General features: G+C 51.9%; 1 protein-coding gene across 4 annotated transcripts in view; it reads left to right on the forward strand.

The window, feature by feature from the left end:
• The first annotated feature begins 569 nt into the window (after positions 1-569).
• The window catches only part of Bcar1 (BCAR1 scaffold protein, Cas family member), a 37,486-nt gene continuing 12,455 nt past the window's right edge, over positions 570-25,600 (forward strand). Inside the window, exon 1 of one of the 4 annotated variants that reach the window (XM_038312989.2) lies at positions 570-784. Coding sequence is in view for 2 of the 4 variants with exons in the window: in XM_038312987.2 (XP_038168915.1) it covers positions 3,358-3,369 (12 nt within the window). In the remaining 2 variants the exon portion in view is untranslated. Of the gene's footprint in view, positions 785-3,219; positions 3,370-15,016; positions 15,107-25,367; positions 25,525-25,600 lie in introns of those variants that run through there. The other 3 variants (XM_038312987.2, XM_038312988.2, XM_038312990.2) reach the window with 3 other exon arrangements.

The following is a 25,600-nucleotide window of genomic DNA, read 5'->3' on the forward strand; positions in this document are numbered from 1 at the left end:
GTGGCAGAAGAGAGAGTTTCACAGTGGCAGAACCCACAAGGACTGCCTCAGTCAAGAGGACAAAGTCCACTACCAACGGCCGTGAGCCATGCTGATGATATGTGCCCTTGAGATGATGTAATAGACTGGCATTTTACCTGCGTGGTTTCCTCATCAAAACTATGACCCCAAAGTAATCCCGAGAAAATCGTCAAACGAATACAGAATGAGGGGCATTCGATAAACTCCCTGACCAATCCACCTCAAAAATGTCAAGGTCATCAAAACAAATGTCAAAAAAGAAAAAAAAATGTCACAGGCTGGAGGACTCAGAAACCCTGACAAGGATGATGTGGCATCATGGAAGGAGTCCTAGGCAGAAAAGGACAACTAAGATCTGAAGAAAGTGTGAACTTTGGTCAATAACATCATAATAAGCAATCCAGGCTTACTGATGGTGACAAAGGTACCATGCTGAGGTAAAACTGCCACCGTGCCTGAAAAGGGCCTTCCAAGACTCGCTGCATTCTCTCGGGCCAGAGACTTCTGGACCACGGAAGTCCTTGGATAAAAGTGGGAGGGGAATAAAGAAGCCACCTCCCAGGCCTCTGTCCCTAGAGAAGTGGCAGGGAACCGAAATCTGGACAGCTGAGCATGCTACCTCCTCCCTGTGATCCGGAGGGAGTGTCCTCCTCTGAGGGTCCTGGTCAGCCCTCAAGGACCCTCTCTGTCGTGGCGCCTTCGTCAGGCAGTCCAGCTGTTTCTGGTCTGGACATCCCCCACAGGCTGTTCTCTGAAGAACTTGGTGAGTCATTCTGGAATCATCTGTCTGCAAGGCTTAAATGAGGGAAGAACATGGCCTCTAGGGATCCAGGATAGTCAGATCCCCAGAGAGCCTCCTCTAGCTGCTTCACACCCCATATCCAAGTCCCTGATCTCTGCCAGAACAAACGAGGGATCTGCCAGAGAGCCTTTCCCCTGCGAGTTTGCTGTGCGCCACACTGAAGGCAAGGACTAGCTGACTTTCAAAGCCCGACCCGACGTGCGCTGCTATCCCGAGTCCCCATTTCCCAGTACCCTTCGTGTGAAAGGGGTATTTTACCCATTGCTACCCGACTTCTGGCCTAGACACCTAGAATAGATAGAAGGGAGAGGAGCCAGAAGTCTGCGCAATTCCCGGCCAAAGAAATAGAAAAGGAAGGAGGTGAGGCGGAGCCTGGGCTGGAGGGGCGGGGCTCTGAGACCTCGGGCGCGTGTGGCCTGGAGCCCAGGCGCCAGGCTGAGCTGCTGTTCTCGGCTCAGAAGCCCGGGTGCCAGCTGGGCGCGGGCGGGTGGGCACGGGTAGGGCCATGTGCCAGACACACACAGAATGCCCTTTGAGGAGATGGCAGCTGTCGGCCCAGGCACCCCTCTGGTTGCTGTGGCCTTGTCTGCCCTCTCTTAGCAATACCTTACACAGCACCGGGAACAGCTACCCAACAGGTACAGGGGAACCCTATTCAAAGCAGAGAAGGACCTCATCAGACCTAGAACTAGGACCTGGGTCTGGTGGCTGTCCTGATGGCCCCTTTCTCGAATATTTCTCTTCATTGTTGGGTCCGTCCTCAGAATCTACCTAGGGGTTAAGGGAACTAAAGTTGCCTCCACTTTAGGGGGAAAAGTTAGGGGATCCACCCCTAAGTCTCTGAGGAAGTCAGATACCGACCCTCGCGTCTTCCCCCAATCACTCGGGTCTCCAACCACTGTACACCTGGAAGACAAAGATGCTTGTCCCTGGGACTGCAGAGATGATTCAGTGATTAAAGGCACTTTCTTGCAGAGAGCCCAGGTTTGGTTCCCAGCACCCTCATGGCTGCTGACAGTTTCTGTAACTCCAGTTTCAGGGGATCCCATGCCCTTTTCAAGACCTCTGCGGGCACCAGGCAAACACATGGTGTACATACATGGATGCACAAACACACACTCAGATAAAAATAAACCAGACAAAGAGGAGGAGAAAGACAAGGAGGAAGGAAGAGGAAAAAGAAGAGGAGGAGGAAGAGGAAGTAGAGGAGGAGGAGGAGAACGAGGAGGAGGATGAGGACAAGGAGGAGGAGGAGGAGGAGGACGAGGACGAGGAGGAGGAGGAGGAGGACGAGGGGGAGGAGGAGGAGGAGGAGGAGGAGGAAGAACAGCCACAGTCTTAGCCTTCAGCGGGCTAGCTGAAGCTCTCTCCCCTAAGTCCTCTCATGAGCGAACTTGGCTGCCAATCAGCTTTTTGGAACAGGCTGTATACCTCGGGAAAGCGGTAGATTGACCTCCTAGACAATGCCCACAGAGTTCATTTCCCACTTGGTGTAGGTATGGGCTCACCAACCCACCTACCCAGGGAACAGTAGCCACTAACTACCCAGGGTTTGGCTTGCCCAGGAAGAGATCCCGTGGAGCAGTGACGGGCTGTACGTGGCTGGGCAGCGGAACAGAGCTTTGGTTCTTAGCTTTTGGGTAGCTGATGGATCTGAGTCTCAGTGCACTGAGAGAAAGGTGAAAACAGCAAGGGTGTGGCAGGCAGTCTGAAGACCAGTGTTCATGTGCCCACTGCTTGCAGGTGCATGTTTGGGCACCGTGTCAGCTGTGAAACAGCTGAAGAAATTAGGGGTGATTAACATGGGGGAAAGGAAGGCTCAGCTCTCCGAAGGACTGCCTGTCTTCCAGTCTTGGATAGGGGGGCCCACTATGCGACCCTCCATAAAAGTCACTCCAAATTTCTTTTTCATGGGGACCCAAGGTTAAGTCAGACTGTTTGCCCCGAGTCCTGGAGCTCCCTTGGGAATCGAGTGGGCCCTGGAGGAGCCTTAGGCTCCCTCTCAGCTGGGGCTGGGGAGTGGGTGCAGAGGAATTCTGCTAGCTGATCTAAGATCGCCTTCACCCAGACCAGTCTCTACCCTATCTATATGCTCAGACCTGGGGAGTAGGAGCCTTGGGACCCGCACCAAGGAACGTACTGCGTGGGGGTGGGGATTCTGGGCTACAGAACCGGGTGGGCGGACCGGATAGGATTTTTTCTAATAGTGCATCTGGAGGTGGCCTTAGGAAGGACAGGCAAGGTGTGGGAACACGGCCTCCTTTCCCTGTTGTGCCGACAGAAAAATGCTGGGGTCCCGGGTCCTCGCCTTTAACGCGGGCGGCGGCAGAGCAGACGGGAGGGGGAGGGGCAGGCGCGGGCGGCGCATGCGCGGCGCGGGGGGGGGGAGCGGCCGGACTGTCCGGTGGCGGAGAGCCGACTGAAGGCAGCGGAGAGCGCCGGGATTCGGCGCCGGGGGCTGTGAGCGGCGCGGGCCCACCGAGCCCCGAGCCAGCCCGCGCCGCTGCCGCAGAGACCCGGGGGCTACGGCCAAGATGACCGTGCCGGTGAGTGCTGACCGCCGGAGACCCCGCGCCCCCCGCGGCAGGCCTGGGCCACCGGGGGTCGCCGGAGGTCTTTCTCAGGTCGTGGTGGGGAACAGAATGGGGGCGCCGCCCCCTAGCCGACTTCTCTGATCCTGCTTTTCCAACCTCTTCCTGGAGAGCCGAGTGGAACCAGGGCTCATGCTGGCCCCACGGGGAGCTCCCCGGAACGGCTGGGCTGAGGAGAGGGTATTTGTGGGCCTCTTAAGAGCCCCTGGGACTAGTGGGCCCGGTGGGGATCCGCGCTTCCCCCCCCCCCCCCCCCCCCGACCTCTTCCCAGAGTGGCCAGGCCTACCGAGGAGAGGGCTCTGTCACTCCCTGGAAACCCATGTCCAGGTCAGCTAGGCCGGCCAACGGGTGGGAAGGTCTGTACTGTTCCCCCTGAAAACTCTCTGGGAGAGCTACCCTATTGTGCTCCCGGATCCCCACCCGGATGGCCAGGCGTGGGGCGGGGTCTGTGCTGTCCCCGAGACACCCTTACGCCAGAATGGTTAGCTTGGCCGGCTAATGGAAAGAGCATACCTCCCCCTACCTCTGCTTTATACACTCACTTTGTGGGAAGTTTGTTGGATCTTTGAACCACAGAGCCTTTCGACCAGCGTCTCCTTTCTGTAGGGGCTTCCCCTTGCTTGACACCCCCCCCCCCCTCCTAACCCGTCAGACAGACCTGAGCAGCCCTTACTCTAGGGCTTGACAATTGGGCCATGGATCTCTCCTCCTGAGGTGGCCAGCGATTATGGCTACCGACCGGGGGTGACGGACTGGCTCAGGTACAGGCTCCACTTTACAGATAGACAGAGGTGTGAGGCCACACCTTCGGTCTGCACTGTACTAATGGCCTGCAGCCACGATTTCTCTGCTGAGTCAGAGTTTTTTCCCAATGACAGGAAGGGGCAATGGTCCAGAACCTTGTCCAGCTTGGCCTTATTCTGGGACTGCTCTTCATCCACTTGGGGCCGGGTTCCGTGAGGCACATTGTCGAGGCTTCCTGGCAGGGCAAGTGGCCTCTTAATTAACCTCCATAGGGTACGGAGACTCCTGGAGGAGAGAGGCTTGTGTAAGTGCAAAGCATTGTTATTACAGAATTAAAGATCCCAGCTCCTGCCCGCCCCCAGAAGAGGTAATGCTGAGTTACAGATGAAAAAATTAGGGCTTCCAGGCTATGCTGATGGGAGCCCCCACCCCCATGGCTTCTGGTTCAAAGCATAATTGCCTCATCTCTAGGAAGAGACAGAGAAAACCTGCCAAGCCCCTCTCCTGTTCTGTTCTGCTTCTGCAAAGCTTAGGATTTTCTCTGGCTTGGGGCATAGGGCACCAGCCAGCTCCACCCCTGTGGACACTGTCAGGAAACAAGGCAGATGACTGAGCATGCTGGAGGGCAGTAGTGAGCAGCCAGTGCCCCTCAGGACAGGTCTCTGGTGGGGAGGTCCAGGATTGGTTTGGCTGTCTAGAGTCAGTTCAGAGACCCTTACCTCACAAGATTTCAGGTGGTCGGCTCAGCTCTGTGTCACCGTGGCACCGTCTGTAACTAAAATCACTAAAAAATCACTCTGAAGAACTAAAGTCAAAGTCTGTCCCCACCATGCTCCACTCCAAAAGTCACTTCTCGCCCTCTGGCTTGTAGCTACAGCCCTCAGTGGTTCTGCACTGGTGTTGCTAGGCTGTCAGACCACCGTCCTCTCTCCTGGGACTTTGGTACCCTAGTGGAGGCTTCTAGGAAGAGCTGCCTGCTCTGTCCTTGCTCAGGGAGCCCAGACTGGTGGCCATGTGGTACTCAGGGACACGTTTGAGTTTTAAGCACACCCATTCATTTGGGCAGTCTTTTCCTGGATAAAGCTGACGCGGGCACTTTGGTTCACAGAAATTACAAGATGCTACAGATGGAGATGGGAGATAATAGCAGAGAGAAAACTTGGGATGGACTAGGTTGAGTTGATGTGGTTTCCCGGGTATCCAATCAGGGCCTGTACAGGGTTTTGTTTTTGCTTTGCCTTGTTTTGGTTTTTGAGATGAGATCTCACTGTGTAACCCTGAATAGTTTGGAATATTCACTATGTAGACCAGGCTGGCCTTGAACTCCCACAGAGATCTTCTGCCTCTGTCTCCTTCCAAGTGCTGGTCTTAAAGGTGTATACCATCATTACTCCTTGCTCTGCTAGGGCCTTACCTCTGTTATTTGACCCCTATGGGATATGGGATCCAGAGGGAGGAAGGCACCATGGTGGCCCTGGTTCCCAGCGCATGCTCTTTCTTCTGCTTAGAGCGAGAGCAAGCAAAGGTACTTCGGCAGTGTTTGGCCACTCATTCCCTGACTGTCCTCTGACATCTGCCTTCCTTCAGTGCATGGCTGGCCAGTGCCATAGGCCTATCTGGTAGTCTGTCCTAGCTTGCTGGACACTAGAAAATGACTGTATTGTGTCTCAGAACTATGGTCATGAGTGACAAGAGGCTGGCTGCCCTGTCACAGTAAGGTGAAGAGCAAGTCCTGTGCAGAGCACAGTCCCACTGCTGTCTGTTTCTACCTCTTGTTTCTTGTCTGTGAAACTGGCAGCTCATCTAGTCTCCACTGGGCCCTTTCTTGGAGGATGGGCTGGCTTGCTTGCTTGCTTGCTTGCTTTCTTTCTTTCTTTCTTTCTTTCTTTCTTTCTTTCTTTCTTTCTTCCTTTCTTCCTTCCTTCCTTCCTTTCTTTCTTTCTAGATTTATTTATTGTGTATACAGTGTCCTGCCAGTATGTATGCCTGCAAGGCAGAAGAGGGCACCAGATCTCATTTTAGATGGTTGTAAGCCACCATGTGATTGGTGGGAATTGAACTCAGGACCTCTGGAAGGGTAGTCAGTGTTCTTAACCTCTGAGCCATCTCTCCAGCCCCAGAACGGGCCCTTACAAGGAACACAGGTGCTGTCCTATGTAAGCATGTGCTATGTGCTGTGCATGGGCGTGAGCATAGACAGGGTCCTCAAGGAGGACCCATATGTGGCCACAGTCACATGGCCAGTGGGATGGGAACCAGAGTGACAAAGTTTATAGTGGTAAAGTGACCACCATCCTGCATGGCCACTCTAATTTCAGGGCTGCAACCCAGAGAGCTCTTGACAACTTTCTGTGGCTTTCCAGTGTGACCCAACTTTTTTTTTTATGCTATGTGAAAGGCAAACCCAGAGTCTCTTTGTTGTCCTTGCAGACAGCCATCTTGGGCTCACAGAGATCAGGCAGACTAGTTTTGACTAATCTAGCAGCAGCCAGTGGAAATTAGTGAGCACTTGGTTGAACCTGGGGCCCCTCTATGCTTTAGAGAGTTGGCCAGGGAGCCAGGGGTCTGAACTAGGGCTAATAGCTGGCAGGGTCGCCAACCCTGTAGGAAGGGGAGAAACTGAGTTGGAATCCCAAACCTCAGCTCAATCCCCAAAGCTCATACCATATCCTCTCCTGTTACTGGACTTTGGTCCTTCCTGCCCTTCCCTTTGCAGGAACTGGTCTTCAACCTTGTACCCACTTTACCAGGTAGATCACCCTGCTCACCCATGCAGCACTGCCCCTGGACACCTGCTGGCCTCATTTGTTACTCTGTATTTAAAGATGGGATCATAAGGTTCCTAGCAGATTCTGTCACAAGACTGAAGGTGCAGGACCTATGACCACTGGGCCCCAGCTGAGCCACCTGCGGAGGGTGTAGAGGGTGGCATTTGCCACCATGCCAGCGCAGGTAATGATGGCCCTACATAAACCTTTCCAGGGAACTTTATTGAAGACCAAGTGGGGATCAAAGAAGCTGCTACTTCAGGATGGGGACAATGCTTTGGTAGGTCAGGACTAAGGGCTCTACAACAGCGTTTCCTTGGGGAGTGTGACAGGACTGCATTTGGGAGGGAGGTCAGCAAGGGATGCATGCAGCTCTTTATAAGAGGCTGTACAGTGGCGCTGCTGTGAGGTAGTCACCGTTCCCAGCTTCTGGTGGCGTGTATGGTGGCCAAGGACCCACTCCTGACCTCTCTCTCCCTCCAGTGGCTTTTTCTTTGTGGTTCATTTCAGTTTCGTTCCTGCCAAGGCCTTAGTGGTGAGATGACCCTGGCCTCTCCCCTGCTCTGCACAGCCTGTGAGATCCTCTTAAACCTTAAGCAGGTCATTCTCCTCAATTCTCCAACAGAGTGGCCTCTGGTGGCACCATTGGCTAGTACGCCACATCTCAGGCCAGCTGGGTACTCTGCAGCCATGCTGTCTGGAGTGGACAGGATTGCATACACATAAAGCTTCTCCTCAGGCATGATCTTCAGCAGTGTGATCTAGTAATAGAAGTAGCCAGGCAGGACTTCAATGCCACCTATGGATCTCAGTGCCTTAAGGTACTAATGATGGTAGTGGAAGGGTGAGTGGCCCTTGGAACTCTGGGAGTCGCCTTGTAGCCAGCTATGCCCGCTCCTACCTCCTGCCTTCAAGGATCTTTTCCATCTCCCAGCCTCAGACTTAGCCTCCTCATAGCTGCTTGCTCTCCTTGTTCCCTGGCCAAACCTCATTAACTATTTTCTTTTTTGGATCAGTGTCCTTGTTGTCATCATGTGTGGGGGGCACATGTGCAGGAGTGGAGGTCAAAGGATGACTTGCGGAGTCATTTCTCTGCTCCTGCCTTTATGTTGTTCCAGAGATGGGACTTGGGTTGTCAGACTTGCCCAGCAAGTGCTGCTGATTCTCACTGGCCCGCACTGCTTTTGTGTGCTCTTAATAACTGTTTGCTGAGGCATTGTCTTCCTTGATCCAAGAGAGAGAGCCAGGACCTCAGCAGAGGTGATGAGGGACGCCCATTCTGGCAGGAGAGATGGTCACAAGTTGTGGCTCTAAAGTTAATCTGTTTTCTGGGGAAGATTAGAGGCTAAGGGGGCTTTTCAGTAATTTTATTATTAAACCCTGCCAAATTCCATGAAGCATTTGAAACAGATTATAGTAGAAGACACAAATAGTCTGCCATCATCAAAGTCTCCAGAGCTGTGTAATATATGAGGAAAGAGGAACATTATTCCAGAAAACCTAGGTTAAGAGGGCATAGAAATTTAACTATAAGTTCCCTGGCACCCAGTAGTGGGTTTAGGATCATAGTACCTGCTTTGGGGTCTTTCAGAATACTATGTAATGTCATCCTGTTCTTCTGTGCTTCTTGTCATTTTACCTGTTGAGACTTTTCTGCTGAGGTAGATTTTTACATGTCATGAAATGTGCAGGCATTAAATGTACACAAGGGTAAGTTTGGGCCTATGAAGAACTTCATCAGGATAAGGAATGTCACTGTCACCTCGGAAAGTTCTCAGGGCCCCGTCAGGCAGTCAGCACTGTGCTTTCTGTCTTAGATTTACCTCTTCATTCTGTGTTAGTTTTGGCTTCTTTCATTCAGCAAAATAGATATCGCCATCCGCTTGGGGAATATATGTTCCTTCTTGGTTGCTGAATACTGTTCTGTTGATGGATATGCCACAGTTCATTCAGTCCATCCTCCTGCTTTTGTTTAACGTGGATTTTTAACTGTCAGAACACTGGCATATTGTTTGTATTAGAAAACCTTATAGCTGGGCGGTGGTGGCACACGCCTTTAATCCCAGCACTCGGGCAGCAGAGGCAGGCAGATCCCTGTGAGTTCGAGGCCAGCCTAGTCTACAGAGCTAATTCCAGGACAGGTAGAGGCTATTATACCGAAAAACCCTGTCTTGAACCCCCGCCCCCAAAAAAGAAAACATGATATCTAATCATACAGTCTTAGGTCATGCCCAGAGATTTGTCTATGTCCTAAAACACTACCTACCCAAATGATCTGTTTGCTTAGAATGTGGTGAAACCACAGACCTCCTTGTTCACAGCCTTCCAAGCAGGGCCTTAAGAGTTTGCATTCCTTCCACCCGTCATCAAAGGTTAACTTTAGGCTTTGGAATCACCTGTGATGTCCCAAGAGGTCCTGGCTGGAGGGCCTAAAGGAGAGCAGGTCAGAGAAGATAAATCCTGGACACAAGCTGATTGATCCTTTGGGCCCTCCCTGCTGGGACTGACCCAGACATCCTACCAAGCCACTCTTGCTTCAGTTTGAGAGCCCAAGTCCAGGATACACTTTACCCTTCAGAAAGCCAGAAGCCAGGGCCCCTCCTGCAGACCCTCAGGCCTGAATCTGCTCCTCTTCTCCAAGCAGCTCACTTGACTGTGCTTTTAAAATCCGTTTTCACTCTGCTTTTTCCTGCAAAGGTTCACACATTTACTCACATGTTACCTCCACAGAGAAGCTTCCAAGCCCCTTGCATGGAACAGCCCCCCCCCATCCCTGCCACCTACTTCGCCCTTTCTGACTCTTGTCACCACAGACAGGTGTGATTCTCGTCCATGCCCACCTCCCACAGCCCAAGTGTAAGTTCTCTGAGAGTGGGACTCTTTTCCTGGCGGTGCCTTATACGACACAACAGTTGGCATGCATCTGATGCTCAGACCATGGTGCAAATGACGCCACCAGTGCATTTGGAGGGAAGACCTGCCCACCCCAGCGTTGGCTATGGATCTGGTGTGACTTCACTCCAAGAAGGAGCTGAATCCAGATCTCAAATGAGGTTTTGAGGGAACATGGGCAATCTTAGAACATCTGAAGAGGGAGAGGGAGAACAGGGAAGGCTTGCTTGGGGAGTGGGCTTAGAGGTGTGCACTTGTGTTTGTGGGGAGGTTCCAAGAAAGGGTGGGTGGGACTTAATGTCTAGTGATATGGGATGTGTTTGTGCTGCTGAGACACACCAGGGTGCCCTGTGCATCCTTGTCAGTGCCCCCGAGTGTGGGCCCAGCGCTGGTAAGGGTTGCCTTTAACAATATGTATAGTGAGCTCTGAGAGGTGCAGTGACCAGCTGGGATGCCACAGGCAGCTAGGGTTATTTGTGTAGGCTCCTGTCTGTGAAGGCTTCGTTGAGATAAGGCTTGGTCTGGGTCTCCTGAGGCAGACGGGGCCCTGCTGTGTAGGCTGAAATCAGCTCATGTGGGGTCACCATGTTTCTTTGCAAGGAGGGAGCTGCTCTTACATACCCTGGAGTCCCTGGACTGCTGCCCGTGACCCTGCTGACCCTCTAGCTCACTGACTCCGGCCGCTGTGGCTGACAACCTTGTTCTCTGCCCATCTGTGGGTATCTGTGGGTGTGGGCACTGGTGCTCAGTAGAAGCTGCTGAAGGCTTGTAGCAGATGGGGTGTGAAGTCACCCCCTCTGTCTGAACTCTGGTTGCTATGGAGAGTGAGAGCAGATGGCTCAGCTGGTGAGGCCTCTTGACCACACCCTGTCCCTGCCCACCCAGGCTAGCTGACAGAAAGAACCAGGGCAGCCACCAGCAGCTGAGCATTCTCTCCAGGGATAGGGACCTGTCCCATGTTCTTCCTTATCCCTTGCTCCTCTGTTCCTTGACAGGTTTCCTCTACTAGTCTGACTCTTCCCTAATGTTGAGGGGATAAGGAGGCAAGAGTCAGATTCCAGGGGCAGCCACAGGGCAGCCACACCAGGCCCACCCTCTGGTCCACACAGGGAGTAGCAGTACTCAGACCTAGCCCACTCTTGTCTGCCAGCACCAAAGAGGCCTCTGCTGGAGGGAAGCCCTATGTGAAGCAAGCACTTCTCTGAAGTTGCCACTGCTGCAGAAAAATGTGAAAAGGGGGTTGCCCACCCCCCTATTTTGTCCCAGGACCACAAGTAAAGGCAGAAAGGGGAGTGGGGAGGGAAGTGCTGCTTTTATATACCTTGGAGTTTGTTAGGGGCCTAAATCAGTTTGTACCTTCCTCACCCCTGGGCTATCCCTACAGAGCAGGTAGCACCGCCTCCACATCCTTCAATCTGCAAAAGCCCAGCCCAGGGGTGATTGACCAGAAGAATCTGGCTCCAGGTGGTAGGGCCCTGTCAGGAGGAGTGAAGGCTCTCACTGGTCACTCCAGCCTGGGAGCACAGGGACTCTAAGGTTAGCAGCTACAACTCCTCACACCCACACTGCTGTCTGCTTAGGTTGCCAAATGGGCAGTTAGAGCTGTAAGCTCTGCTACCACTTCCTGGCTGTATAAGCTGGCAGAGGCACTGCCCTCTGAGCCTCTGGAAGGTGGCATTCCACCTCCTGGTCTCCAGACTGATGTGACAGGCTGTGTCTGTCATAAGGGGGCCTGTAGCCTTGCCCCGGTTTTGAGCTTGACACTGTGAGTATTCCTCAGAAGGAAAGCAATCGCTCTTGTGGCCCTTTAGGGACAACATGTCTTCCTGTCCCTGGGGCTTACAGTGCTTACCTCCGGTCTCAGGAAATCCTTTCCTGCTGCCGCTCCCAGAGCTGGCCATCAACTGACCTGTCTGTCCAGCCCAAGCTTCAGGAGGGGAGACTGTGCCTTATCTCATGCAAGTCATCTTATGCCTGCTCTGTTCACTCTTAGCCACTCATAAGTGGTTCTCGTGTAGCTGCATGGTCTTCCTGGAGGGGTTTGCTCAGCTATTTCCCTAGAGTCGGCCATTTTCCAGTATCCCCTTCTTTGCTGCCGTAAGTGGGCGTTATACGGTGATAGCTCTTCTGTGTGCTGTATGCTTCTGAAGCTCAGAAGGCTCCAACCTTATCCCAGGCTTTTCTCCTCAGTAGGGGTTCCAGGAAAAGCAGTAATATAGGCAGTTGAGTGGCCTACTGTGTTTACTGTGAAAATGCCCATTCTGTGCCCCAGAGGTTAGTGATATCCCCCTGCATCCTGTGAGCTTATCTTCAACCTGGTAAAGAGACTCCAGGCCACTCTTGGGATGACTGACAGCTGTCCTGCAGGGTGGGAGCTGTTGTCTGGCCATGCCTGTGCAATCCTTCTCCAGCAGCACCCTCTTGCAGCTGCTCCTTTGCATATGCCTTGTGTGTCTGATCCTGTGTATGTTGCCCCTGTATGTAGCTGTGCTTTTGTGTGCTTATTCCTGTGTGTGCCTGTGTCTGTCTGTGGTGTCCTCTCAGGCTAGCTTTTCCCACAAGGTTCCACCTCATTACACACCCCTCACCAATGAAGCTGAACTTCAGAGAAGGGCTGGCCCAGTGCTGAATGCAGGGCCATTGTTTTTTGTTTTGGTTTGGTTTTGGGGGGATATGGGAGAGAAGGGATTACTTCAGTCTCAGACACCTGTCTGTTTGGAGACCTGAATGTGACTGAGGTCTTTAGCTTTAGTCTGGAGTGTCCTTGTCCGTAAGTTCCCTTTCTACTGCAGAGTAGTCAGTGTAGGATGTCAGCTCCGTCCCTCCTGGGCACGGTTGTGTGGACTGAGACAAGGACATCTACACTGTGTGTCAGTCTCACCTGTAAAGTGGAGCCGGCAGGAAGGCTTGTGTTACAAAATTGCTGTCGGCATGAAATGAGCACGTGTGAGCACGTGTCCCAGCCAGCATGGAGGCTGTGTCAGTGCCGGGGAGGGGCTACTGTACCATTGAGCACATGTGTTCAGGCCAGCACAGAGGCCACAGATGTGTGTAGGCAGTATCCCTGTCACCACTGTTCCACACACCCCACGTAACCAGCCTAATGGGTGCTCCTTCCTCAGTAGCTTGGGGAGCGGCACCCCGCCCCCAGCACAGTGGGGTGTCAATCCTGGGGTCTCGCTTCCAAAGCGGAAATGCCATTCCAAGGCTCACAGGCGGGGGGGGGGGGGGGCGTGTTTAAGTGGAAAAGGAGCAAATTTTTGAAATGCCTGAGCCTGAGCCCAGCTCCCTTCCCCCACTTCCACACTCACAGGCACAACCCCACCCCCAGTGCCACTTTAATCTGTTTCTGAGAAAAGAGGTTCTCCCTTTCCTAAGGACCTAGCTAGTTACTGCCTCCCTGTGGTGCCTTCCCTTGGCCAGGGGTGGATAGAGGCTATCTGTCCCCTTAGAGGACCAGACCTTTTGTGTTCCTGTCCATCCTGCAGAAACCTCCTACCTGAAAGCCTGCCTTTCAGGCCTGGCAATGACTTCTGGGTCCTGCTCCTCCCCTCCAAAGTACAGACCCAGTGACATGTTGAGGACCCTTCAACCCCAACACAGTGGGACAAATGCTTAGGCATGTTCCCACTGGCCTTGACACACCAAGTAGCTGGATGGAGACTGAGGATGTAGGAGAGAGACCCGAGTAGGGCATGGTGACCCTCAGGAGGGAATGTTCCAGGTGGCGTTCCAGGACACTGGGTCAATTCTCCTTGCCCTCCCGCCACGCTTTGAGCTCTGGCCAGTGATTTCTAAGTCAGAAGCCCTGGGGAAATGCAGGCATCTTAGCTTTTCAGGAGGGTTACAATCCAGGAATCTAGTTTAACCAGGTGTTGAGAGGACTCGTGAGCACTCTCTGGGCTGCTGTAGCCCAGCCCCTGATGCAGGAGCTCTGCAGAAAGTCTGCCCAGATGCTGTGGAGGGTGGCCCTGAGTATGTGTGATTGGTACCCGCCATTCTTCAGAACGCTTCTGAGTTTAAGTGGTCCGTCTCACTGCTTCCTGGCATCAGCAGCTGCCTGATACAGAGTGCAGTGAGGGGCTAGGGGCTGCTGGCTGGTCACGATACTGTGAGATATGAAATAAGTTTCATTCCAGTTTTTCCAGCAATCTCTGCTCAGAGACTTTGCAGCATCCAGATTTTGCTGCTTGGGTGACAATTATTGCCTGAAACCTAGCAAGGAGCTTTGAGGTGAGGTGAGGCTCTGCCCACTGCTTTCCCTAGGTAACTTTTCCTTCTCTCTCATTTATAAAGTGCACATTTGGACGTTCCTGAAATAGGCAAGTTAGAGCAGGTTTCAAGAAGGTTGCTGCTGCCACCCAAACACTGGGCACGAGTTTTGTGTCTGGACAGGACTGACTCAGGAATGGGGGATCAGGGGGTGTCTCCTAGGGCATGATTGCGACCTGATGATCGTGGAGACCCTGCTTCTGGAGCCTGCATTCAGTTTAATGAAGAACTGGCGCACGGATTGGCAAGCCTCTAGTTCCTTGCTTAGACGTGGTTACACACACACACACACACACACACACACACACACAGGGGCTTCAGGGGACCAGCTGAAATTCCACATGGTTGAGGAATACAGAGGGGCAGGAGTTGTTGCTACCTATGAAAAGAAGTAAGTAGGTCAGGCTGTCTCTGACCAACCCTGGGGTCTTTCTTTCGCCCAGGCTGGCTTCCTGCCTCCACTTCCCGATTGCTGGAATCCTTAGGCATGAACCATCACGCGGGGTTCCTGGTATCCTTACATAGTAAGGCCTGTCTACAGTCGTATTGTTTTCAGTTATTGTTTCTTGGGGGCATACTCCCTCCACTTTGCCTTGGAATTCAGGTCTGAATCGGATGCCGCGGACACACGTGGGAATACTCCAGGGCTGGTAGGTGAGGAAGGCAGAAGGCCGGCATCTGGAGGGGTAGCAGGGGCTGCCCAGGAGCAGACCGCTGGGGCCAGGCGGCGTCCTCTGAGGACCTTCACGAGCTCGGCCGGCCGCCGCGGGAGGCGGGGACGTCCATACCGGGCTGTTGCCGGCTCGGCCCGCCCCGCTCAGCGGCTCATTTGCATGGGGACCCACGGCGGCCAATGGTAGCGCGGCTGGGCATGCCGGGAGCGGGCGGCGGCGGGCGGGCGGAGCGAAGTGGACCGGCTTCGGGCGGCAGAGGTGGCTGCTCAGACGTGCGGCGCGGGCGGCGGGCGGTACGCGGGCGGCGCGGCCTCTGGCCGGCGAGCACCATGAAGTACCTGGTGAGTGTGGGCGCGGGGCCGGACGGGCGGGGAGGAGGACGTTTCCTGCGGGCTCAGTGCGTCCCTCCGGCCGCAGTTACCGGTCAGCTCGGCGCGTTTGCGAGTCGCTCCTCCCCCGGTCAGCCTTTCGACCCCCTGCAGCCCACGGAGCTTTGGTGTCGCACTCGGCCTTCGCAGCGTGCCGGGCTGCCTGAGGCAGAATCCTAGGCTGTGTACTGAGGGGTCTCTGAGTAGCCGAGATTTGCTGAGGGTTGCAGGCGAGCGGCGACAGGTTAGGACTTGGGGGGATTTGGGGAGAATCCCATTGAGGGCCGCGGCTTATCTTCACGACTCTGCGATGCTGAAAGGTCTAAGCTGAGAGACGCTCCCGATCTAGGGTTCGGCCACCTTCATGTAACGGCCATGTGTCCATTCCTTGCTAAGTGAGAAAGTTTCCAATTGTCTTGCGCCAGGGGACACGCCCTCCTTTCTCTGAATGGAGAGTGACTGGCCAGGGCTGATGGGCCAGAATAGCAGGTGTGGGTGTCTAGAGGATCAGGAACCAGGAGCCAGGTGGTGCCTTAGGGAAGGGAGCCGTTGGGGAGGAACTGCCGGCACACCCTCCTGGCACTAGCAGTCACCTCCCCTTTGCCCTGAGCAAGGAAGGAATCCATTGGAAGCTGGGTGGAGGCAGGGCAGGGTAAGGCAGTCCGGTTGTCTGAGCAAAGTCACCTTTGGCCAGGGGAGGAAGACTGGAGCTTCTGGCCTTGAGTGGTTGTGCTGAGCGAGAGAGTGGGTGCTGTGTTAGGGCAGTGTCTCAAGGGAATCTGTTTGCACAAGAAAGGCCCATGAGTCAGTTGTCGCTCCCCATCCTGGCAGTAAGGTTGTAAGTGTAGAGACTGAGGCAGAGAGTGTGGGGGGAGGTGGGTTTGTCCTTCGAGCTCAGGCCCAGAACCTGGTATCTATGCACTGGACCATTTGTGCTTCCCACTGCCTGGGATGAGGGAACTAGACCTTGAGAAGCTACCAGGCTCTACTGTGACCCTCTGCTAGCATCCATTCTTTCAGGAGACCCCACCACAGCTTTCCTCCAGGCCTGAACAGCTTTATCCTCTTCTCCCCTCCCCAACCCAACCTGCTCAGGCTGGGAGGCCTTTGGAAAGAGGTAGTTAGTCAGGCTTGCTGTTGGGGAGTGGGAGGTGGGTGATGAGGATCACTCTCCAGCAGTAGCCTTTCTTCCCAGCATGGAGGGGTTACAGTGTGGCCTCAGACCCAGAGGATGGGGCTGGGCTCTCTTGTCTGGTCGCTCAAACTCTAGGAAGAGTCAAGGCTCCATGTTTGCTTTGGTGTAACCCTCCCGTCTCTAGGTGAGGTACAAAGTTGGGCCTTTGTGGGAGGGGTAGATAGTGGAGGGGATGTGTTTTGAATGCTGGAGAACCACACTTTCTGTGATGCCGTCCCTGTCCCTGCTCAGGAAGATGGACTACATTGTGAGCTGCTGAAGGCGAGGATCTTAGTGCTGCAGTGTCAGAGCTCCAGGATAAACTGAGACCTTGTACTAAGATCCTGCTGTTCCTCTCTGATCTGTGGATCCTTCATGATAGCAGAGTCAGTGATGGGGATCACCTCTATTCTGGGCTCCATTTTGGCCCTGAAGTGAAGGGTCGGCCTTAAGCTAAGCTCTGCTGAGGCACCAAATCACAAAGGTGAACCAGAGCTAGCCCACTGATGGGTTCACAAATCACAAAGGTGAACCAGAGCTAGCCCACTGGTAGGTTCACAAATCCTCATTAGAATCCCAGGGCCAAGGAAGAAAGCCGTAGGTATCCCTACTCTCTGTGGTGTGATGGGGGCTTAGAGATGCCATAATCTACAGCAGGAGGATTCTTTATGCTTCTACACCTCTACCCAGCCTCCCAGAGATAATACCTGTGACGCTTTGGCAGGAGTTGGAGCAGGGATCTGCTTCCCATCCAGAACTGAACCTGGATACAAAGTCATTTGCTGTTGCTACTAGAGCCAAGGACAGCATATACATATGTAGGAGAATCCCTGTCAGTGACCACATTCTGCAGGTGGTTTTGCACTCCTTCCTCTTCCAGACCTTTGCCCTGGTTGCAGAGTGTCAGTCATGGAGCTGGTAACTACCATTGTGCTCTCCCTGGCTTTGTACTGTCGCATACTCCTGAGGAAGGCAGGACTGGAGCTGTGGCTCCCTTGGGATGACTCTGGAATGTGGGGCTCATGCACAGGCCATTTTGAGCATGGTTCTCACACTCTGGCTCCATGTGAGTGTATCAGGGACATGAACTGGCTGCCTAGTTGTTCATGGGAATGCTAGGGCAGGATGCTGCCAAAGCTAGCATGTCAGGCTAGGGAAGGGAGGGAAGAAGTGCCATTTCTCGGGACTCCATTGGATCCTGGATTGGGGCGAGGAGGCCTGCCAGGTCCCTAGTCAGTGGGTCTATGACTACGTGCCCCTCCAGGTGGATGCCTGGGCATGAGTGAGGAGGAATGGTGAGTCTGACTGCCAGTTGGGCACCCACTCACTGGGCCTATATCCATTGGCCACTGGCGGGCAGGGGAGGGGGTGGCTTTGGGACAAGCAAACAGAATATCCCAGAAATAAACTTGGCTCACATTTGCAGTGGTTGTGAGTATGAAGGGAGCCAGTGTTTCCTTAGTGCCTGCTGAGCATGAAGCTCTATGCTGGGGGTGGGTGCCAGTGTGTATGCCTAGGCTGGAACTGGGCAGGGTAGGAAAGGCTTGTGCAATTAACACTCCTGGATTCTGTGAAGCCAGCATTTCCGATGAATCCCCAACTCCACTTTTTTGGTTTTTCGAGACAGGGTTTCTCTGTGGCTTTGGAGCCTGTCCTGGAACTAGCTCTTGTAGACCAGGCTGGTCTCGAACTCACAGAGATCCGCCTGCCTCCCGAGTGCTGGGATTAAAGGCGTGCGCCACCACCGCCCGGCCCCGACTCCACTTTTATCTCAGCACTAGACCTACCTCTGCTGTTTCTTGTCTCTGTAAACCTGGGTCAGACAAGTGTACCATTCTGAACCTCCGCTTCCCTTCAGATAAGAGAGACATAATTCTTGGTGTCCTGGGGTCATTTGAAGATGTGGGAAGGAGCTTGGCCTATGGCCTAGGGTAAAAGTCACTGTTACTGTCATTCGGAGCCTGCTAGTTGTATCCTATTGTCCAGTTCTTTTTCTGATTTGCCTGGTTCCCATCTTGAGCTGGCTACGGGCTGCCGAGAACTTGGTTTGCTGTATAAATGAGTATGAACCAAATGTGGAGCCAGGCCGACATGCGGGGTCCTTTGGTTAGTGGGCCCAGACTGGCACTGACTGGCTGCTCTGTGGAAGGGAAACTGTAGTGTCTTCTCAGCACACCAAGCCACCAGCTTGCACCCTGCCCTATTGTCAGGGTTTTATGGGATCCCAAGGCAGCTGGAGCTGAGGAGAATAACCTGCACATCAGGTCTCCCTCTGCTGTCCTGTGGGGTCGGAAGCCTTCACAGCCCCAGGACCCTGTGGGAGCCATTCTCAACCAAGCAGTACTTGTGGGCAGCCCTTTTGGCTCCCTTGTACAAGGATGTTGTGTGGAATGGGGAGCATTGATATCAGGCTAGTGGTTTTCTTGGCTCTACTGACTCGGCAGGCACTTGCTGTGGCACCTCTTACAACAAGCCTGGTGCTCTAGCACCCAAGGTTCTGCTGAAGACAGGCTTGTGCCTCCTGCGTTTGGGTTAGCAACAAGAATTAGGCAGTAACAAGAAATGGCAGTATGTACGGTGGGCAAAAGGGAAGTGATTATCTTCAGATAGTCATTGGGTCTTCCTGAAGGAGGACAGTGGGTGATGTCTGATTTGGTTCTGTAGATGTAGGATGCATTGGCAAGCCAGGCAGCAGCCTTTGTGGTGTCTTGGATGTGACCAGCAACATCATCTAGACCAGTGATTCTCAGCCTTCCTAATGCTGTGACAAAGGGGCTGTGACCCACCTGTTGAGAGCCACTGGTCTAGACAGACGATTGTAAGCTGGCTCTGCATCCCTCACTTATCCGACTGTGAGCTTGAGACAACACACACAGCATAGCATGAGCCATACTCTGCAGCTGAGGGGAGACTGGGAAAACGGGCTCAGGAAGCCGACTGCTTCTCCAACTTCTGTCATGGCACAGAGTCCCATGGGAGACTGCTGGGGATGATAGCATAACCACAGCAGGAATGCCTAGGCCTCTGGGGACCATTACCATCCGGGCTTATTTGGCTGTAGGAGCCCATTGTTTGGATGGTATTTATTGGCCTTGGGATGCTAGAGGGATAATCAGTGGAATCCTACAGCAGTCAGCCCCTGCCTACCTGCCACACTGGGTCACAGACGTCTCCTTTCATTCTTGTTCCAGCATCTTGGATTCTACCCTTGTTCTGCCCTATGTGCTTAGTTATAAGTCAGCTAGAGTGTTGCTTCCTTGGGAAAGCCTTGTGTATGCAAAAGTCTTGTCCTTCATTACTTCTGGCACCCTACTTTCCCCCTTCTTGGCAAATTATTACTTTCATGAGCCTCATATAGCCAGGAAAGTGTGCCACTGAGCTACACTCCTAGAGTATATGTGTACACTATCTTTAGGACAGTGTTTCTCAGCCTTCCTAATTCTGCGACTAACCCTTTAATACAGTTCCTTGTGTTCTGGTGACCCCCAACCATAAAATTATTTTGTTGCTACTTCATAACAGTAATTTTGCTACTATTATGCAGGATATCTGATATGAGACCCCCTAAGAGATTATGACGTACATGTTGAGAGCCACCACTTTAGTAAGAACAGGAACCAGGGTAATCTTGTTAAACAAAAGTAGTATCTTCTGAATCCAGCCAGCTGTATGGTTGTTCTGGGAGAAGGACCTTACCTAAGGTCTATAGCAGTGGGAGGGAGAGCCAGGCCCTGGTCTGGGGCTAAACTGTTGCCTAGTGACTCAAGAGAAGGAAGGAGCAGTGTGGCCTTGAGTAATAATAACTAGGGAGGCAGAGAGGCTGGAAGGGCCTTCGCTTGGCCAGCTGAAAAAGTCGATAGGTCAGGCACTGGCAGTACTTAGGACTTGGGTTGGGCAGGAAAGAGGCTGCTGCAGGGGCTCTGGGCCAGAGCACACCAGCTGACACAGGCAAAGGAACTCCTGGTGCCAGGCTCTTGATGCCACGTGCCCAGTCCATGAGGTGTTTCCCAGCCTGGCTCCAGCTGCCCTTGACTATACAGTTACAGCCCTACTTGGCCAAGGCATACTTGGCAGGCACTCGGCGAGCATGTACTTTAGGTAGAGCTAGCACCTCTGCGAGGCCAGAAGCCCCAATGACTCACCTGGTCTGGGCAGCTCGTCTCTGGCTTGATTTGTTCACTGAAACCTTCCCTTCAACAGACCCTTCTAGCCTTCATGCCTGTGTTCTATCCCGGTGTCCCCAGACCCACCCAGTGCGGCCCCTCTCAGCCTTCCCTGCACTGCAATCTTGGAGGTGCGGGACTCAGGAGCAGGCCCTTCTGTCTGCACTTCCACCGCCTTTAACTGGCTGGAGGGAATTTCCCTGTGACTCATTCTGCTGGCACTTCCTGTGGTCACCAGGGCAGGGGCTAGGGGACCCAGCCAGGCGGCTTGATGTTCTGGGGTCACCGAGGGAGGGTGGGCCTGGTGATTCCCGGAGGCAGGCTGCAGACCATATTTGGGAAATTGGCTTCTCTTCTCTTGTTTGCAGCTTGGGGGTAGGGACTGTGAGCCTGGTGGGCTCTAAGGTAGTTCCCACCCTGGCCTGATCCTCCAAGGACTCTGGCCTCCGTACAGACCCACTATAACTGTCTGCCTGCCTCTGTTCCACCCTGATCCAGAGCCTGGCATGTGACCCACTATTTTCTTTTCCTAGATAAGTTCCCCCCCTTTCCTAAAAACAAAAACCTAGCATTCAGAGTAACAGGGTAATTTTTAAAATGATGTTTTCATACATATTTAGTCTTGGTTGATTCCCTTCAGTTTTTTCAACTTCAAAATAAGAATAACTTATTAAATACAAGTTGAAAAATTCTGTAAATAAGAGAATATCCCTATTGTCCTGAATTTTTAGAGATATTGATACCTCATTTCAAAACTTCAAATGATGATTTATTGTGGAGGAATTTTTGGAGGGGGTGGGGATATCACTGTAGATCAAAGTAACCTAAGACTCAGAGTCCTGCCTCCTCCTCCTGAACGCTGAAGTGCTGGTGTACTAAGACTCAGAGTCCTGCCTCCTCCTCCTGAACGCTGAAGTGCTGGTGTACTAAGACTCAGAGTCCTGCCTCCTCCTCCTGAACGCTGGTGTACTCGGTGCACTTTAAATCTTCTGGAACTGGTGCGGACAGAGTTCAGGAATTGTGCCAGTTTCAGGGGCTGTGCCCTCCTTAGACTGCCTGCCTGTTCAGCCTTTCCCTGGGGCTTGCTTCTTTTGGTTCCTAGCTTCCTTGCCCGTGTCTTTTCTGGGGCTGAATCCTTCAAGCTGTTCTGGAGAAGCAGATGCCAGCTGGTGACTCCTGGGGCATGCTTCATACCTCTCAGTGTGGCAGGCCTGAGAGACAAATCAGAGGTAGCCCCCTGGGATTCCTCTCCTCAGAGCCTGGGCTCCCCCTCTGGATTTATGTCCCTGGGGCATGGCCCTTCCTGCTGCCTGAATTCCAGCTCCTAATTGATTCCATGAAGGAGGTGGGGTCCAGAGGTAGGGATGTTTTTTGTTGTTTAGTTAGTTGATTTAGCTTTGGTTTCCTGAAATAGGGTTTCACTAGCCCAGGCCTCCTCCTGATTCTCTGCTTCTTTCTCTCAAGTGCTGCTGCTGCTGCTGCTGCTCCTCTTCCTCCTCCTTCCTTTTCCTCCTCCTCCTCTTCCTCCTCCTCTTCTTCTTCTTTTCTATTTATTTATTATGTATACAGTGTTCTGCCTGTATGCAGGCCAGAAGAGAGCACCAGATTTCATTAAGAGTGTGTTTGAGCCACCATGTGGTTGCTGGGAATTGAACTCAGGACCTCTGCCCTCTCTCCAGTGCCCCCTACCACCACTGGGTTCTTGTGCCTTCTCTTTTTCCTATACTGTTATCCTGCTGGAAGTCACATGGCTCCAGCACAGGCTTCCTGGGCCTCATGAAGTACAGATTCCTGTTCTGGGAGTGTCTGATATAGAAGGACATAGTAGTACTCATTTCTTGTAGTAGCTGGGGCAGTTGACGAGAGCTGCAGTAAAAGTGAGAAATGCTGCTCTCTTCCTTTGCTCAATGCTCCTGTTTTCCCTGTTGCTTCTCCCTCAAGCACCGGAAGCACCCACATTAGTAATATGCCTGGCATATTAGATACCTTCTAATTAAGGAACATTAGGTAATGTCCCTGAATAATTATCTTTGACATATGGTGGGTATTGTTTTGTAGTTGCTTATAGCTTTAAAGTTCTGAACATCAGCACATTTGTTTCTTACTCTAACTCAGGAGGGCAGGGCTGGCTCACCTCACCTTTACCTTCTCATTGCTCCATGGTCAATACAGGTAGGCCCCATGGGCCATAGGCAAGCACCCTGGTGCTGAATACTCCTAAGTTAGATCAGTAAAGCCTGCGAATACTTCTGCCCACACCACTTCCTTAAATACCAGGACACCTGAAAGACCGTGTGACATGATCCCTCTGTGTTTCTTTCTACTATAACTCTAAGCATTCATCAGCAGGTCTTGACTATTTGATTTCCTTTGGGTGACCTTTTTATATGTTGTAGGCTTTCTGTTGGTCTTATCCACCTTTTTTGGGGGGGGGTGGATGGGAGGTTCCCCAGATAGGGTTTCTCTGTGTAACACTGACTGTCCTGGATCTTGCTCTGTAGACCAGGCTGACCTTACTCAGAGATTCATTAGCCTCTGCCTCCTCAGTGCAGCACCACTGCCCAGCGTCCTGTCTTTTTTGATTGTATGAACTCCAGATTCCTATGAACTTTACTTGCACATGAGACCTTTATTATTTGAGTTCTGAGTGGTAGTCTGTAATGCCAAGGCCAGTGTCCATGGCTGCCTTCGTACAGTGAGTTTCCTACCTTCCCCTCTGTGGGGCCTTAGCCTTTTCCCATTGTTCCCAGCCCTTGACCTGTCCCATCCCTGTCCTAGAGTTGCTCTCATATCTGGAAGAGTGCCTGTGCCTTTTATTTGTTTTGTGGGGTTTTTTTTGTTTTTTTTTTTGTTGTTTGTTTGTTTTTGTTTTTTCGAGACAGGGTTTCTCTGTAGCTTTGGAGCCTGTCCTGGAACTAGCTCTTGTAGACCAGGCTGGTCTTGAACTCACAGAGATCCGCCTGCCTCTGCCTCCCGAGTGCTGGGATTAAAGGCGTGCGCCACTGCTGCCCGGCTGCCTTTTAGAAGTGACTTGTTTATTTATTGACCTCTGTGCCTCCATTTTATTGTAAAAGAATTCCTTTAAAAAAAAAGAGCCCTATGACACTTTCATCATGATGAATTATTATTTTTTTAAATTTATTTATTATGTATACAATATTCTGTCTGTGTGTATGCCTGAAGGCCAGAAGAGGGCACCAGACCCCATTACAGATGGTTGTGAGTTGCTGGGAATTGAACTCAGGACCTTTGGAAGAGCAGGCAATGCTCTTAACCTCTGAGCCATCTCTCCAGCCCCCATCATGATGAATTATGATGATACAATTAAATTATATGGAGTTCACGTTATTTTCCCCTCAGTCTATGGGGTGCATTTCAAAACTCCCATGCCCCAAATCTCAGATTACTATTAAACCCTCTGTATACTCTATTTTTCCAATACATGTTTATCTATAGTAAGTTTTTTATTTTTATTTATTTATTTTTTTCCTGAGACAGGGTCTCACCATGTATCCCTAGTTGTCCTGGCACTCACTCTGTAGACCAGGTTGGCCTCAGACTCACAGAGATCCTCCTGCCTCTGCCTCCCAAGCTGATTAAAGGCGTGCTCTTGCCACGTTTGGCTTTCATCTATAATAGTTTAATTTACAAATGTGATATGGTAAGAGAGTAACAGCAATAGAACAGTTAGTAATATTGTAATACAAGATAATGTGATTGGTCTCTCCAAAACCATAAATGATTAACTTTGACCTTTTCACTTAACAGAAGCACCTTTATAGCTTCTCTCTTGCAAATTTGAATTATGTAAGAATTACTACGTTGTGTGTACATGTGTGTTTGTGTGTGTGTGCTTTGGGGCCATCACAGTAGGGCTTACTCAAACACAGTAAACCCTGCAGTAGCTGAGTAGACTGCTAGCCCGGATAGCTACCAAGCTACATACAGACAGGTTGCATGCGCTGGTCCCAGCGTAGTGAAGTAGAATAGCAAGAGATTTCATGATGCTTCTCAGAGTGGCCTACAATTGAAAGTTTATGGATTTTTTTATTTCTGGAATTTTTCATTTAATATTTTTGGGCCATGGCTGGCCATAGGTAACTAACTAAAACCACAGAAAGCGAAACCATGGATGGGCAGCTGCTGTACTAAGAAAGTGTGGGCAAATGAACATTGTACAGGGTTAAGGTCATCCCACCAGGAGCTTGGCACATTTCTCCTTCTGTTCAACTTTTACTTGAGTAAAAGCGTTTTGTCCTCTCTGGTCTTGTACAAGGTGTGTGTGGAGAGTTCGCAGAAGACTTCTCTTCTTCTGTCTTTGCTGTGCTGTTTTCATCAGTTGATGATTCTTCTTGGAACACCTTTTCAGAGATGGTCATGAGGTCTGCAGAGGATGACCGTTTCATCCCCATCGTGTGCATGGTCCTCCCTCACCCCATCATTCTTTCTTTCCCTCTTGGAGAATTGCAGTGCCCCTGGACACAAACACAAGGATCTGAACCTTAGAGCTAAAATGGGGAGACATCTTACTTTCTTCTCAGCTTAAGGGGCAGTTCTTAAGTTTCTCCATTAATTACTGACTTTTTGGTAGATGAACTTAGGAAAATAACCCTCCCCCCCCCCCCCCCCCAGTGTTTTTATCTTAAGAAATTGTGCACATGACTTCAGGAACTTTTAAAAGATTTTATTATTTTTGATTATATGTGTGGTATGTTATGTATGGTATGTCTGTGTCTGCATACATGCACAAATGAGTACAGGTACCTACAGAATCTAGAAGAGAGCATTGGATCCCCTGAATCTAGGTTGTGAGACACCCAATATCAGTGCTGGAAACCAATTCCAGCTCCTCTGCGGTAGCAGGAAACTCCCTTTAACTGCTGAGCCATCTTTCCAGACCCAGGAATGTTTTTTAATCACATATTGGGAGCCATCTCTGAAGTGTTGATGGCAGCTGATAGCAGCTGCTGCCGTTGAGGATCTGAGGGGCCCTCGCTCAGCTGAAGATACCCTGTGGTCAGCTCTGCTTTGCTGCTGGGAGGCCCATAGAGACGGTGAGGGGAAAGGCCCCTATTATTTTCAGATATAATTGAGTCTCTTTGAAAGTTAAAGCTGGGTGCTTACTGATTC

Source organism: Arvicola amphibius, chromosome 15, assembly GCF_903992535.2.
Source record: "Arvicola amphibius chromosome 15, mArvAmp1.2, whole genome shotgun sequence".
NCBI lineage: Eukaryota > Metazoa > Chordata > Mammalia > Rodentia > Cricetidae > Arvicola > Arvicola amphibius.